The sequence below is a fragment of the Triturus cristatus genome, chromosome 7 (genome assembly GCF_964204655.1).
Source record: "Triturus cristatus chromosome 7, aTriCri1.1, whole genome shotgun sequence".
In the NCBI taxonomy this organism is placed as follows: domain Eukaryota; kingdom Metazoa; phylum Chordata; class Amphibia; order Caudata; family Salamandridae; genus Triturus; species Triturus cristatus.
In genome coordinates, this window is record NC_140590.1 from 980823425 (window position 1) to 980839836 (window position 16412).

A 16412-nucleotide genomic window follows, 5' to 3' on the forward strand; every position below is an offset into this window, starting at 1 on the left:
TCATTAAATGCGAGGAGGAGGGGCAGAGGCACAAAAAAATTAACTAGAGCGCTAGACCTGAATCCGGAGGACCCGGAGTGTGTCAGGATCCGCAATGGTACAAGTGGTAAAAATGAAAGAAGGACCGATTATCGTGTAACTCTAAGTGTAGCGGGTGGACTGTCCACTAATGTGGGAAAATGGAGAACGAGCAGAATGTAAAAGTGTGAAAGGTATAAGTGAAAGAAGACAGCGTTAATTTAAAAAAAATATACAACATTGAGTTCACACACTCAGAAAAACGTAACCTGTCATCACTATAATAATGGACAAGCACATAACATAACATTGTATACAGTTTGCAAAAAACTAATCAGAGGGAAAACTACTCTAATTAGGAGTTCATACCCGACACATCAAATTGATACAATTCCATATGGGGAATTTGTACGTGCAAGGAGAAATTGCAGTGAGGACTGTGAATTCTATGTCAGGACAGGAGGCTCCGATTATGCTTTCTCATTTCTTTACTAGAAATGCTCAGCAGCCAATAAAAACACAGTATATGCAAAGAATATAGTATAAAAGGTCATGTAGAAAGTACAACATCCTCTTTCTTTGCTGCTCCGCAGCCAGTTAAGTGTTTCTTCTTTCATATTTTAAACGCTTATTACTGTTGCAATTGTGCATGCATTGTTATTGTGAGCGTATTGCTTCCACGTGTTTCACGCTTTTGTATACGTTTCCATGGTTACTTCTGTGGTTTTGCCTTCGCTCGCCGCGGTCGTTACATCATGCGGGGAGCGTGTGGTTCCGCGTCTCAGTTTATTGTGGAGAGGGAGACAGGGGCTAGGGGGCTCGCGCTAGCTCTGCGAGTGCTCCGTGTTTCTAATACCGGGCGGTCGTTACCGCGCATGCGCGGCGGACATATTTGTTATTAAAATCAGGTGTTTTCTCCTGTCAGAACGGTCGCTTGTTGCGCCGAGAGCCCACAGCCTGAGTATTCGCCCCTCCTTACGCCCATTTGCTATTTACATCATTTGGGCTGTATAATTGTGCATAGGCTTTGCCTAGAGTGCTAGTTTTTTCTGTCAGCAAGCCCTCCCTCCACATTTTGAAGATATATATTTATTGAGTGTTCAGATTTTCAAATCTGCACTGTTGGCTTGCTGTGGGGTTTTTTCACTCCCCCTGCATTGTGCCTTTGGCCATTATTGATTGTCGTCATTCCTGTGGGCATTGACTCTTGGTACACTTTGTGTCAGGATGGCGGAATATTATGAGGATGACTATTATTATGATGAGGATCCTTCTGGCTCTTTGGAGCAAGATTTGGTGGAGGCGCTGGATCAAGGGGTACAACAATCTGTGAATAAAGCGCTTGTTCACGCAATAAATCCCTTAAAGCGTCATTTATCTCTCTACGCCCAGCAACAGGGTTGGTTACCGGCTGCGCGTGCGTCTAAATCCCCGTCAATCCTCATAAGTCTGATTTTCAGAAGTTGGCCAAGACGCTGTCTTCGGACACGGCTACTGCTAAAGGGTCGGCTGGGACCTCTTTTTCATCCCTCCTTGATACTGATGCTGATGACGCTCATTCCTCCACTTCTTCAGAATTTGAACCTCCTCCACGGAAAAAGGCTCGTAAGGAGCACTTCGTGGACGTCCCCTCTCAGCCTCCCATTCTCACTTTTGAACCTTCTGAAATTGTGCATCCCCACTCTTCTTCTTGGTTGCCTTCTCCAGCGGTGGCGGAATATGTGCAAGCTCATATTCGCCAGCCTTTTGAAAAGGATGTCAGGGCCCGCCTGAGATCCGAGTGTCCACGTCCGGATTTGGCGGACCATTTGGCAGAGACCCCGGAGGTTGACCCTACTATGGTCACGTACCTTAAAAAGTATGCCAGAGATCCCAAAAAAGGTCTTGACAGGTCTTGGCGTTCCTGCCAAGATAAAATTTTGAATTTATTGGGCCCGCTCACTAAGATTTTGGATTTGGGCGTTCTTCCCAAGGAGTCTTCAGCTCTTGTAAATCCGGACGAACTCATTGAATGGTCTCAGAGGGCCATTTGTCAATTGGGCAATGCAAATTGCGCGATTTCGTGTGAGCGACGCCGCTCCATTCTTCTCCACCTGGATCCCAAGCTAGCGGAGCTCTCCTCTTCAGAATCCGGCCCCTTGGCTCAGGGGCTCTTATTTGGTCAGCCGTTTCTGAAAGAACTTACCCATTTTGTGGCCACTTTCAGTGGCCTTGACAAGGCCCAAGCCTCGCTGCGGCGGGCGTTTCGGTCGGTTTTTGCAAAGGCCGGACGTCTTAGGGGGCGTTCGTTCGGCCGAGGATCTCAGCAGAATTCCCAGAGAGGATTCCAGTCCCACAGAGGGGGTGGTCAGGACTCCGGCTTTACCACCCGTTCCAACTTCTATCCCTCTCGCAAAGGGAAAGGACAGTTCCGGAAAGGTCGCTTCGGAGGACAACAAGGATGTCATCATGACTCCAACAATTCAGGTGAGGTTGATTCCTTTTTCCGAAGTGGTTTTGGGGGGAAGGCTCCAATTTTTTCTCTACAATTAGCAGCTAATCTCCAACGATGCTTGGGTACTAGACACCGTTCAGGGTTACAAGATAGAATTTTATCAGCCCCAGCCTCAATCCCTCCTTCCAACCCCATTGTTCTTCTCTCTTCAGGATCGGGAGATCAAGATCATTTCATCAGAAATAGACTCCCTTCTTGCAAAAGGGGCTATTCTTCGAACTACCCGTCATCCAAACGGATTTGTGAGCACAGTGTTTCTGGTTCAGAAACGAGGGGGTGGATCACGCTTGGTCCTCAATCTAAAGGATTTCAATGGGGGAGTGGTTTACCGCCATTTCAAGATGGAAGGGATCCATCTTTTGCGAGATCTTCTCAGAGCAGGAGATTGGATGGTTCGTCTAGATCTCAAAGATGCCTATTTATCAATTCCAATCTTCGGTCCACATCGTCGGTTTCTCCAGTTCCAATGGCAAGGGGACTGGTTTGAATACAAAGTCCTCCCGTTCGGCCTCTCGTCGGCGCCCTGGTGCTTCACGAAGCTTCTGAAGCCAGTGGTGGAATGCTTATGCGCTCGGGGTCTTCGCATGATTATTTATCTGGACGACATTCTGATCATGGCAGATTGTCCACACAAATTGATCTTGCATCTCGAATGGACGGTCGACCTTTTACAATCCCTGGGATTTCTTGTGAATCCTCAGAAATCTGTTCTCACCCCATCTCAGGTGATAGACTTTCTCGGCTTCCAGGTCAATTCTCTGACCTGTCAGCTTCTTTTACCCAATCAAAAGATTCGCTACATCAAACGGGAGTTGGTTTCGATTATCTCCAAACGGATTGTGTCATTGAGATCTATAGCTCGTGTAGTCGGTCTTTTGGCCTCTTCAATTCAGGCGAAATTTCCGGGTCCTCTGCATTACAGGGCATTACAACGGTTGAAGATCCGTCATCTCCAGAACGGCCTTCGCTATTCAGATCAGATTCCTCTGTCGGAGGAGGCGAGGTGCGAGATGCAGTGGTGGTTGGATCACATTGAGGCCTGGAATGGGCCAGCCCTGTTCGGTTCTTCACCGGAGATGGTGATAGAGTCCGATGCCAGCCTGCGGGGCTGGGGAGCCCGGTGCGGTCCAATTTCCACGGGGGGTCGATGGTCCCCTCAGGAGTTGTCTCTCCACATCAATTGTCTGGAACTCCTGGCGGGGTCCTTTGCGATCCGTTGCTTCACTCCTCTTCAGTCCAATTGTTGAATTCTTCTCCGCATGGACAATGTGTCCGCGGTTCGTTATGTCAACAAGTTGGGCGGCACGAGATCCAAGATCTTAGCAGAGATCGCCAAAGATTTGTGGCACTTTTGTCTGCAGAAGAATATCACTGTTATTGCCGAGTATCTTCCCGGCTGCAACAATCAGATTACGGACTGGCATTCGCGTCACCTTCGGGTTTACAGTGATTGGAGGCTTCATCCTCGCATCTTCCGCTCTCTCCGTCGGTTTTTCGGGGCAGTGTCACATCGACCTGTTTGCCTCTCGCCTCAACATGCAGCTTCCCCGGTTCTTCAGCTGGAGGCCGGATCCGGAAGCCCTGGCCACAGACGCATTTCTCCAGACCTGGCCTCCCCTTCTGTGCTACACCTTTCCCCCGTTCATGATGATTCCGAGAGTCCTGGCTCGCACAAAGCGTTATCAGTCAGAGCTGATTCTGATTGCTCCTCTGTGGAGGGTTCAAGCCTGGTTCCCAGTTCTCCTGGAAATGTGTTGTGCAGTGCCGATCCTTCTTCCCCAGAAGTGGAATCTCTTGCTGGACCCTCTCGGCAATCCGCATCCCCTGATCCAGAAAGGCTCTCTCCGTCTTCTGGCTTGGCGACTTTCGGGGACCGTTGGTCGGTCCCAGGCCTTTCACGAGACGCTTGCAAATTTATCAGTGGATCTTGGGCACCCAACACTCACAAACGCTACTCAGGTTCTTGGAGACGATGGTGTGATTGGTGTGTTCAACGGTAAGCTGATCCCGCTTCAGCGGATGTCTCTCTAATTATTAATTTTTTAGCGTCTCTTGCTTCCTCATGTTTAGCTTATCGGACGGTTCACAATTTCCGTTCTGCCATTTCGGCAGGCCATAGCCCTCTTGATGGTAAACCCGTGGGTGAACACCCTTTGATTACTAAATTGCTTAAGGGTATACGTCTGGCGACTCCCCCTTGTCCACAATACACGTCTTTATGGGATGACTCCGTTGTCTTGAAGTTTTTGGACGCCTGGCCTTCCAATTCTTTGCTCTCCCGCAAACAGTTGTCAGCCAAACTGACCATGTTGTTATGCCTAGTTTCTTGCAGACGGGTGTCTGATGTTCGTGCATTGGACTTGGCAGGTCGCAGTTTTACCCCTGAGGGTGTCACTTTTCGACTTTCCCGAGGTACTAAAACAAATACTTCCTTGATTACCTATCCTTCTTTTCCTAACCATCCCAACCTTTGTGTGGTCCAATGTGTCAAGGATTATGAGGTATGTACTGCTCCTTTATGTTCAGATATGCAGGGTCAACTGCTGATTGCTTTGCAGAAGCCTTTTCGCCCTGTTACCCCAGCTACTTTAGCTCGTTGGGTTCGTTGGCTTATGTCTGAGGCCGGCATTGATGTGTCCATTTTTGGTGCTCATTCGGCACGGGGAGCTATGGCTTCTAAAGCATTCTCGATGGGTGTTACTTTGTTTGACATTATGAAGGCCGCTGATTGGTCTTCTGATTCTATGTTTAAATCTTTCTATTACAAACCTATTGATCATGTGGCTTCAGTAGTGGTGGATTAGCTTTGAACAAGCATAATCGGAGCCTCCTGTCCTGACATAGAATTCAAAATTTGCGAACATACGTGACAAGAATTTTTAATTCTATTAAGGACAAGGAGGCGAGGATTATCCCACCCATTGTTTTTTCTGATATACATATTTTGCAATAATACTGTTGTTTTGCATATGCATTATATTTCCGATAATTCGTTGTTCTCTGATGTTCCCCCCTATTGTATTTTACTATCTATTGGATGTGTTTTACGGCAGTCTGTCTCTTTTCAGGTTCTGACCCGAAGTGACGGTGTTACTGCTTCATCTGGTTTCTTCTGCATCCGATGTTCTTCTGTTCCCAGGGTCCTGTGGCCTTCCAGTGCTGCGTTTTTCCATATGGACTTCTGCCGTTGCTGATGGTTGTTCTTCCTGATGGTCATCGTGATTCTTTTGAACTTTTTCTTTTTCTTTTTATTTTGAACTGTCCTCCTCACCAAAGAAAGAGGATGTTGTACTTTCTACATGACCTTTTATACTATGGGCTCTATGGTTGTTCACGTCATACCCCTGTGTTTATGGGTATTGTAGTTTTTTTTTTGCATACACTGTGTTTTTATTGGCTGCTGAGCATTTCTAGTAAAGAAATGAGAAAGCATAATCCTCGCCTCCTTGTCCTTAATAGAATTGAAAATTCTTGTCACGTATGTTCGCAAATTTTGAATTCCGCAAATGCATCAGTGATATGAAAGAACGTTTTTCCAAAAGGGGATACAAACCCCATGTAATTCATAAGGCTGCCACGAGAATTGAAAAGATTAAGAGAGAGTCCACACTGATTAACAAAAACCGCAAAATTCAAACCACGCAGCCAGGGAGGCTCATTATGGACTACAATGACATGAGCCTAGTTGTTAAGAAGAGCCTCAACAAACATAGGAGTGTCCTACTCGCTGACAAATCCTTAAGGGAGGTGATCACGTCACAACCTCAAATTACTTACAGATGGGGCAAGAATCTGAAAAACAGACTAAGCCCCACAGTGCCGCATGTCACAAGGACCACCACATGGCTCACAGAACATACCAGAGGCTTTTAAAAATGTGGATGTTGTGGAGTCTGTAAATGGGCTAAACATGGAACCAAGAACTTCGCAGGATTCAACAGACACAACTTTTTAATCAATCACAACATAAACTGTAACACTAAATACGTTGTCTACATCCTAGAGTGCACCTGCAAAAGTCAGTATGTGGGGAGCACTATCAGGCCCCTCAAGGAACGCATTAGGGAACACGTTAGAGCAATCCATCAGCAAGATGCACACTATCCCATGGCACTACATGTAGCGGCATGTCCATCACAAGGACCTCACAAGAAACTTCAATTTTATGGAATTAACGTCACTGAGGCTAACATTAGAGGTGGCAATCGTGAATTGAGACTGAGGCGCCAAAAAGCAACATGGATCATGCGTTTGCACTCTGTGAAGCATGGCCAAAATTCCGATCATCAGTTCCAGTACTTCTTAGGTTCATGAACACTCTAATGACCAGACACCTAGTTTTCCAGTTTCACTTTCTACTCTTTAACCTTGCATTATTTAGAGTAGTTTTCCCTCTGATTAGTTTTTTGCAAACTGTATACAATGTTATGTTATGTGCTTGTCCATTATTATAGTGATGACAGGTTACGTTTTTCTGAGTGTGTGAACTCAATGTTGTATATTTTTTTTTAAATTAACGCTGTCTTCTTTCACTTATACCTTTCACACTTTTACATTCTGCTCGTTCTCCATTTTCCCACATTAGTTAACAGTCCACCCGCTACATTTAGAGTTACACGATAATCGGTCCTTCTTTCATTTTTACCACTTGTACCCTTGAAGATCCTGACACACTTGCGGGTCCTCCGGATCCAGATCTAGCGCTCTAGTTAATTTTTTTGTGCCTCCGCCCCTCCTCCTCGCATTTAATGATGGGGGCATGACAACATTTGCTCCTTCCGCATCCAGAACGACCAAAGAAACATTCCCTCGTACTGCTTTTGCAGGTAAGCGCATCCGTAGATTCACGACTTAAGACTAATATTAGGTGTGTTTCCCTCTCTGGTTAATTTTCCCTTTTTCTTCTCTTTTTGACCCAAGAGTTTTCCTTGTAGACGGTTGTATCCGCCCGCCTTTGACTGCTCCTGATATTTATGGGAGCCTCGCCGTTCTGCATATATGCCACTACTGGCCGCTCTCCTACGTCAATTACCCGTTTTCGAACCGTATTGGAATTAACACCGGTTCACCGGTGATTGTTGACCCCCTTTTTTTACCTGTTTGGTCCCGTCTTACGAGATCCTTTCTTTTGTTGTACACCATGCATTTTTCCTCATTGACTCTTGTTTCTGGTTATATCATCCCACAGATCCCGCATATTTTGACACTTTCAGGTATTTCCAACTCTTCTGCCCTTGCCATTTCAATGGATTAATTTCTCCAATCTAATGCTACGCTCCTTTTTACTTTGTCTTCTTCTCTCTATCTTCTACAGCCGTTTTCCTTCTCTTTAAACTTTCAATTAGCCCTCCATTTTTTTCGCTTTAAATATGTTGCAAATGTCAGCCTTTTCTGTTATGTTTATGAACCCTATGTATTCTTGGCACGAAGATCCTTGTCATTGTTACAAGTAACTTTTTTATTGTTTCGTGTGCGTGACTAATTAATATTTTCGAGAGAACGCAGCTCATTTCTTTTTCATTTTGCTAATGTATTAATCTTGCTAAGGAACTTCAAATGTTTTTGGTCCAAATGATTTTCTCCTTTATTTACAGGATACTCTATTCAGTGTTTCATGTGAATAAGTGTTCTTCTTCACAATGATCTGCTCTAGTTGCATTTTTGGCCAATTTATTGATTTTCCTAATATGTCTATTTTTGATGTTTTGGTCTTTGTGCCTGTGCTCATTAGAGTTGCAACGTGTGCCTGCACTCACTCACCTACCACTCCCGTTCGGCCGCTTTTATGAATTTTTGTCAATACACGCAATGTATATAATTGTTCCAATAGTCTGTCTCTTTTCAGGTTCTGACCCGAAGTGACGGTGTTACTGCTTCATCTGGTTTCTTCTGCATCCGATGTTCTTCTGTTCCCAGGGTCCTGTGGCCTTCCAGTGCTGCGTTTTTCCATATGGACTTCTGCCGTTGCTGATGGTTGTTCTTCCTGATGGTCATCGTGATTCTTTTGAACTTTTTCTTTTTCTTTTTATTTTGAACTGTCCTCCTCACCAAAGAAAGAGGATGTTGTACTTTCTACATGACCTTTTATACTATGGGCTCTATGGTTGTTCACGTCATACCCCTGTGTTTATGGGTATTGTAGTTTTTTTTTTGCATACACTGTGTTTTTATTGGCTGCTGAGCATTTCTAGTAAAGAAATGAGAAAGCATAATCCTCGCCTCCTTGTCCTTAATAGAATTGAAAATTCTTGTCACGTATGTTCGCAAATTTTGAATTCCGCAAATGCATCAGTGATATGAAAGAACGTTTTTCCAAAAGGGGATACAAACCCCATGTAATTCATAAGGCTGCCACGAGAATTGAAAAGATTAAGAGAGAGTCCACACTGATTAACAAAAACCGCAAAATTCAAACCACGCAGCCAGGGAGGCTCATTATGGACTACAATGACATGAGCCTAGTTGTTAAGAAGAGCCTCAACAAACATAGGAGTGTCCTACTCGCTGACAAATCCTTAAGGGAGGTGATCACGTCACAACCTCAAATTACTTACAGATGGGGCAAGAATCTGAAAAACAGACTAAGCCCCACAGTGCCGCATGTCACAAGGACCACCACATGGCTCACAGAACATACCAGAGGCTTTTAAAAATGTGGATGTTGTGGAGTCTGTAAATGGGCTAAACATGGAACCAAGAACTTCGCAGGATTCAACAGACACAACTTTTTAATCAATCACAACATAAACTGTAACACTAAATACGTTGTCTACATCCTAGAGTGCACCTGCAAAAGTCAGTATGTGGGGAGCACTATCAGGCCCCTCAAGGAACGCATTAGGGAACACGTTAGAGCAATCCATCAGCAAGATGCACACTATCCCATGGCACTACATGTAGCGGCATGTCCATCACAAGGACCTCACAAGAAACTTCAATTTTATGGAATTAACGTCACTGAGGCTAACATTAGAGGTGGCAATCGTGAATTGAGACTGAGGCGCCAAAAAGCAACATGGATCATGCGTTTGCACTCTGTGAAGCATGGCCAAAATTCCGATCATCAGTTCCAGTACTTCTTAGGTTCATGAACACTCTAATGACCAGACACCTAGTTTTCCAGTTTCACTTTCTACTCTTTAACCTTGCATTATTTAGAGTAGTTTTCCCTCTGATTAGTTTTTTGCAAACTGTATACAATGTTATGTTATGTGCTTGTCCATTATTATAGTGATGACAGGTTACGTTTTTCTGAGTGTGTGAACTCAATGTTGTATATTTTTTTCTAAATTAACGCTGTCTTCTTTCACTTATACCTTTCACACTTTTACATTCTGCTCGTTCTCCATTTTCCCACATTAGTTAACAGTCCACCCGCTACATTTAGAGTTACACGATAATCGGTCCTTCTTTCATTTTTACCACTTGTACCCTTGAAGATCCTGACACACTTGCGGGTCCTCCGGATCCAGATCTAGCGCTCTAGTTAATTTTTTTGTGCCTCCGCCCCTCCTCCTCGCATTTAATGATGGGGGCATGACAACATTTGCTCCTTCCGCATCCAGAACGACCAAAGAAACATTCCCTCGTACTGCTTTTGCAGGTAAGCGCATCCGTAGATTCACGACTTAAGACTAATATTAGGTGTGTTTCCCTCTCTGGTTAATTTTCCCTTTTTCTTCTCTTTTTGACCCAAGAGTTTTCCTTGTAGACGGTTGTATCCGCCCGCCTTTGACTGCTCCTGATATTTATGGGAGCCTCGCCGTTCTGCATATATGCCACTACTGGCCGCTCTCCTACGTCAATTACCCGTTTTCGAACCGTATTGGAATTAACACCGGTTCACCGGTGATTGTTGACCCCCTTTTTTTACCTGTTTGGTCCCGTCTTACGAGATCCTTTCTTTTGTTGTACACCATGCATTTTTCCTCATTGACTCTTGTTTCTGGTTATATCATCCCACAGATCCCGCATATTTTGACACTTTCAGGTATTTCCAACTCTTCTGCCCTTGCCATTTCAATGGATTAATTTCTCCAATCTAATGCTACGCTCCTTTTTACTTTGTCTTCTTCTCTCTATCTTCTACAGCCGTTTTCCTTCTCTTTAAAATTAGCCCTCCATTTTTTTCGCTTTAAATATGTTGCAAATGTCACCCTTTTCTGTTATGTTTATGAACCCTATGTATTCTTGGCACGAAGATCCTTGTCATTGTTACAAGTAACTTTTTTATTGTTTCGTGTGCGTGACTAATTAATATTTTCGAGAGAACGCAGCTCATTTCTTTTTCATTTTGCTAATGTATTAATCTTGCTAAGGAACTTCAAATGTTTTTGGTCCAAATGATTTTCTCCTTTATTTACAGGATACTCTATTCAGTGTTTCATGTGAATAAGTGTTCTTCTTTACAATGATCTGCTCTAGTTGCATTTTTGGCCAATTTATTGATTTTCCTAATATGTCTATTTTTGATGTTTTGGTCTTTGTGCCTGTGCTCATTAGAGTTGCAACGTGTGCCTGCACTCACTCACCTACCACTCCCGTTCCGCCGCTTTTATGAATTTTTGTCAATACACGCAATGTATATAATTGTTCCAATAGTTTTACTGTTATTTATGCTTAGGCAACTTTTCCATCTTTTTTCCTCGTCCTACTCTCTTATTTTCTCTTCTCTTCTTTTTTTCCTTTTATCCAGTTTTCTCTACTACAATGAAAATAATAATTTTCCTACGTCACTATTGGTCTTTTTCTTCCAGTTGTGTGAAGTCACATATTTTTGCTCTTTCCACATTACTTATTGGGTTTTTCCACTCACCTGGAGGTGTTTTTCTCGCCACTTTTCCTCGCCGCAATTTATAGTGCAAATATATAATTTGGAAAATTTGTACTGTACCATGTTTTTTTTTGTTATCCCGAGCCCTGAAGAGTCACGGGTGACTACCCAATCGACGAAACACATGTCGGCTGGTTTCTTCTTGGTGTTTTCCTCTTGAAGGAGGTCCATAATATATAAAACGGACAAATCAACTATTGTTTGTCGACCCTGTCTTCAATTTTGCTTTAACATGAAATATTTATTGTTAATTCACATTGTTTTGAACCAATTTACCTGACGTGTGCACGGGACCTTTGTTTGTATTGAACAGGGTGAGGCCCTCGCCCACTCTTTTTCAGGGGTTTTGGGTTCCCCCTGACCAGGTAGCACCGTTTTCATTTTGTACCGATTCCCTATTTCACCGCTACCTGTAAAGTGCGCCATTCTTCCTGTATACTGGAAACCTTATGCAGAAACCCATGGAACTCTTGCTTGCATTGTTCAAATAACTTAATGGCTCTTCCCTGAAATAGATTGCTCAGGACCCTACATTCTTTCGATGCCCATTCTCGAAAGGACTAGGGCGTACATGCGTGGGTAAAGTCTGGGCTTCACTCAATGGGTGTGTTAGAGAAGGGGAATGACATGAGCCCCTCTTCATTGCCAACTTGTCTCTAATGTTCAGAACTGTTTTTATTACGGTAGGGGGGTATGGGACCGTAGGTTGGTGTAGCTGTGCCAGCAAGGTAGATGCCATCGTGGTTTACATGCGGCAGCTCGTCCATATGAAGCCATTTAATTTCACTTTCCCATACCACCCATTCACATATATAGCACAGATGCGTAGCACAGTAGTAACCCACCATGTTGGGGGCATGCTAACCCCCTCATGTCTGGGTGTCATTGAAAGTGCGTCTCTATTTGCGTTTTTTTGCCGGCCCAGGTTAAACCAACAAGTGTTTTTATGGACAGAGTAGATATCCTTAATAGAACTGGGCGTAGGGCGACTGGAACAGGTACAACTGTTTTTGGAGTATATTTATTTGACCATGTTAATGCGACCTAACCAAGAAATATACAAGGAGTGCTAGAGGAAGACATCATCTAGAGTTTCCCTGCGTAGCTACAACCAGATCGCCCTGTTCCATTCATCTACGTGTTTCATTATATTGAGCCCTAGTTACCTGATCCAGAGAGGTTCCCAATGAAAGGGGGCTAGATTTTGCAATTGGGGTAGCTTGTTTAATGGACTCGTTAGATTTAAGTAGTGTAATTTTTGTTTACTAACTTAAAACCAGAAACCCGTTTGAATTGATTATGTAGAGTTACTATCTCGGGTAGGGTCTCAGATGGGTTAGGTAGTGTGATAAGCACTTCATCAGCGAAAAGACAAGCCGTAAAAGCTGGCCCAACACCCTGTGAAGTCTCTGACCTTGATAGCCAAGAGCTTAACAGTCAGGGGAAAGACGAGGGGGGAAGCGGGCATCCTTGCATAGACTCCCCATTTAACAGGAAAAGTCAGGAGTCGCAACCCATTAGCCCTCAACCTCACTAATGGGTGTTTATAACGAGCGAGAATCCTACTCTTCATCAATGAACCTAGTTGAATTTTGTCATACACTGCGCCCAGTAGAATTCAAAGTTAATCCAATCAAATGCATTGTCTGCATCGAGGGAAAGGAAGAAAGGTGGGATATTCCTTCTCTGGACCTTTTCGACCAAGTGGGCTATGCGCCCTATGCTTTTGCACCTTGTCATTTGTGAATAATCATGACTCTGATGGGTTCTACCAGCCCCTGGAAATGTTGTGATTGTATTCCAGTAATGTGTAATAGAAAGGAAAGTATATGGAAGAGGTCTGATTCTTCCACATTACACTTTGAGCAGGTGTCTGGTATCCCCACATTACACTTTATGAAACCGCTGTGGTGATAAACATATCGGGCCAGATGTACGACCTGCAAAATAGCGCCTCGCAAATTGTGACTCATTTGCGACTTGCAATTTGCGAGGCGCTATTTGGCATGTACAGCAGTGTGTTTAACACTGTTTGCGATTCCCAATGGTGTCGCAAATTGCGAGGCTCATGAATATTTCATGCCCATTGGGAATGACAGGCCCTCCCAGGGATGGTGGCCTGCTGGGCTCAACAGATCACCATGTCTGGGACTGCTTTTAAATAAAGCAGTTTTTTCTTTTTTAAATGTAGCCCATTTTCCTTAAAGGTAAACGGGATGCATTTAATAATAAAAATGAAACATTTTCGTTTAATTTTTTAAGGGCAGGTCCCTGGGACCCCTTCCCATTTGCGACTCCATTAGCACCCTCTTGAAAAGGGCGGTAATTTGTTAGTGATTTGCGACCGCAATTGCGGTCGCAAAACATGCTTACATAGGGTAGGGACTCGCTAATAGGAAGGGACGCCCTTGGCATGCCCCTTCCTAATAGCGACTCGCAACTCCTAATTAGCGAGTCAAAAATAAATTGCAACTCGCTAATTAGGAATTGTACATGGCCCTGTAACATTTTGCATGAGCAAACGGGTCGCAAACCTGTTTGCGCATGCAATTTAGGCCCTAAGTCCTAAAACTCCAGTCCGCATTGAAGCAGTGGTGGTTTTTGCAACTTTCCTAAATTTGGAACAAGTCTACAGTGGCAAACCTGGCTGCATATAAGTCATTTCAGTTTTCGTAGATATGACACAAAGTTGTAAGCAATGCCTGGTAGTGTCTATGAATCTGTATTATACTCTTCTTTTATCAAGTCCAACTGCAGTGTATCACCTCTCTGGAAATCAGATTCTTCTGCCTGCAGTTTGGGCAAACCACCTTGCTCCCGGTGTCAGACTGGTCCAGAAAAATACTTCCATAGCTCTATCTTGACAGTAGGTGGCGCTGGCTCTGTATCCATGCGGGTAGTGATGTCATGTGAGATCACACGAGTCATAAAAGGCCTCCACCACTGGGACAACATCAGTTTCCCATCTATTGTCTTTGAAGCAGCAAGACGGGAATGACACCAGATTGTAAATGTAGTGCAACAGCATAAGAAATGGGATCATATTATACAGGCCCATAACCCCTATCAAAAGGGAGATGTAAGGAATTGGTGAATATTCTGTAGGCATAAAAAGCATCCACCAGAAATGTTGCCACAAAAGGTAAGTAATTTTTTTTTCTGAGTGAGACTTCGACCTACAGATTCCTCACCTCTTGATTAGATTCCCAAGCAATTCTATCCTGAGGATGGAGGGTTTGTTGAACAAGTTACCTACCTTCGGTAACGATATATCTGTAAGAAACATTAGTTAGTTAGATTCCTCACCTTAGAATATCCCCAGGCGTCAGGCTGGATCTGGAAAGATTTTTCGTCAGCAATACCCTTGCGCATCGCTAAGCGTCGTCTGTGGCTCTGCGTCCGTCGTCGGCGTCGTGATCACCGGGATGACGTCGTCGGAGTACTTCAACGCCGCCCTCGCGCACTGACGTCCTTCTTGTACATAGATTTCCGCGCCAGGAACGCAGAGCCATGCAAGAGACCGACACTGGTGCCAAGAATCTAGGGCCCTGAAAGGGATGACCTCAACCCTAGATATCGGTTCGCAGAATGGGGAGGATGGGTGGGGCGGTGAGGAATCTAACTAACTAACTAATGTTTCTTACAGATATATCGTTACCGAAGGTAAGTAACTTGTTCATCTGAAAGAAACACGTTAGTTAGATTCCTCACCTTAGAATAGATACCCCAGCAATACCAACCCCGGTGGTGGGTCTGCGAAACAAGATCACACCGGAAAGTCCTGGAGAACAGAACGGCCAAAGAAGCCGTCTCTCCGGACTTGGCTGTCCAGGCAATAGCGAGGCCCACGTTGCTGCCTGACAAATGTCCTGCAAGGGGACTCCCCAGCCCAGGGCAGCGGTCTCCGCTGTGGCCCGAGTGGAATGGGCCCTCAGCCCTACAAGAGGTTCCTTTTTAGCTAAAGAATAACAGGCCTTGATACACAAAACGACCCACCGAGAGATGGTTCGCTTGTGCACCGCCCACCCCTTCCTAGCGCCCACGTAGCCAACAAAGAGTTGGTCGTCCACCCGGAACTGTTTGTTGCCGTCCAGATAGAAGGACAGTGCCCGTTTTGGGTCCAGACGGTGGAGCCTCTCTTCCTCTTCCCAGGGATGCGGAGGCGGAAAGAAGGTGGGCAGTGTAACAGACTGGCCGATATGGAAGGCAGTTACCACCTTAGGGAGAAAGGAAGGACGAGTCCTGAGAACAACTTTGTCCAGATGGACAGAAAGGATAGGAGGCTTAGAAGAGAGAGCCTGGAGCTCACTCACCCTTCTAGCAGAGGTGATGGCAACCAGGAAAGCAGTCTTAAGGGTCAGAAGACGAAGGGGACAATTATGAAGTGGCTCAAAGGGAGAGCACATCAGATAGGTCAAGACTAGATTCAAATCCCACTGAGGCATTACGAAAGGGACAGAAGGAAACATGTGAGTAATGCCCGTAAAGAATCGAGAAACAACAGGGGATTTGAAAACAGAAGGCTGATCAGGAAGCCGTAAGAAAGCAGAAATAGCCGAAAGGTATCCCTTGAGGGTGCCCAGAGCAGGGCCCTGCTGGGCCAGGGAATGAAGGAAGAGGAGAACCTCAGAAAGAGGGGCGCAAAGGGGATCCACAGCCTTTGCTGTGCACCATGCCACAAATTTGTTCCACCTGCAGGCGTATACCGATTTTTGTGGAGGGACACCTGGCTGCCAGAATAACACTACAGACTTCAGGAGGCAAGTCAAATGGCATCAACTGCCACTGCTCAATCTCCACGCATGGAGGTGGAGGCTGGACAGGTTCGGGTTGAGGACCGTCCTCTACTGCTGCGACAGAAGGTCCTCCTGAAGAGGCAGTCGAATCGGGGGACCGATCGATAGACCGAGTAGCTCGGGATACCAGTATCTTCGTGCCCAATCCGGAGCCACAAGGATGACTTGGGCCCGGTCGCGCCTGATCTTCTTCAGCACTCTGGGCAGAAGTGGTATAGGCGGAAAGGCGTACAACAGACCGCAGCTCCACTCGCGTGAAAAGCATCTCCGA

General features: G+C 45.0%; 1 protein-coding gene across 1 annotated transcript in view; it reads left to right on the forward strand.

Annotated features, from left to right (window-relative positions):
- Positions 1-10048: 10048 nt before the first annotated feature.
- LOC146810952 (uncharacterized) overlaps positions 10049-16412 on the forward strand; it is a 142111-nt gene continuing 135747 nt past the window's right edge. The window contains exon 1 of the mRNA XM_085615018.1: positions 10049-10115. Within this exon, the coding sequence (XP_085471144.1) occupies positions 10049-10115 (67 nt within the window). The remainder of the gene's footprint in view (positions 10116-16412) is intronic.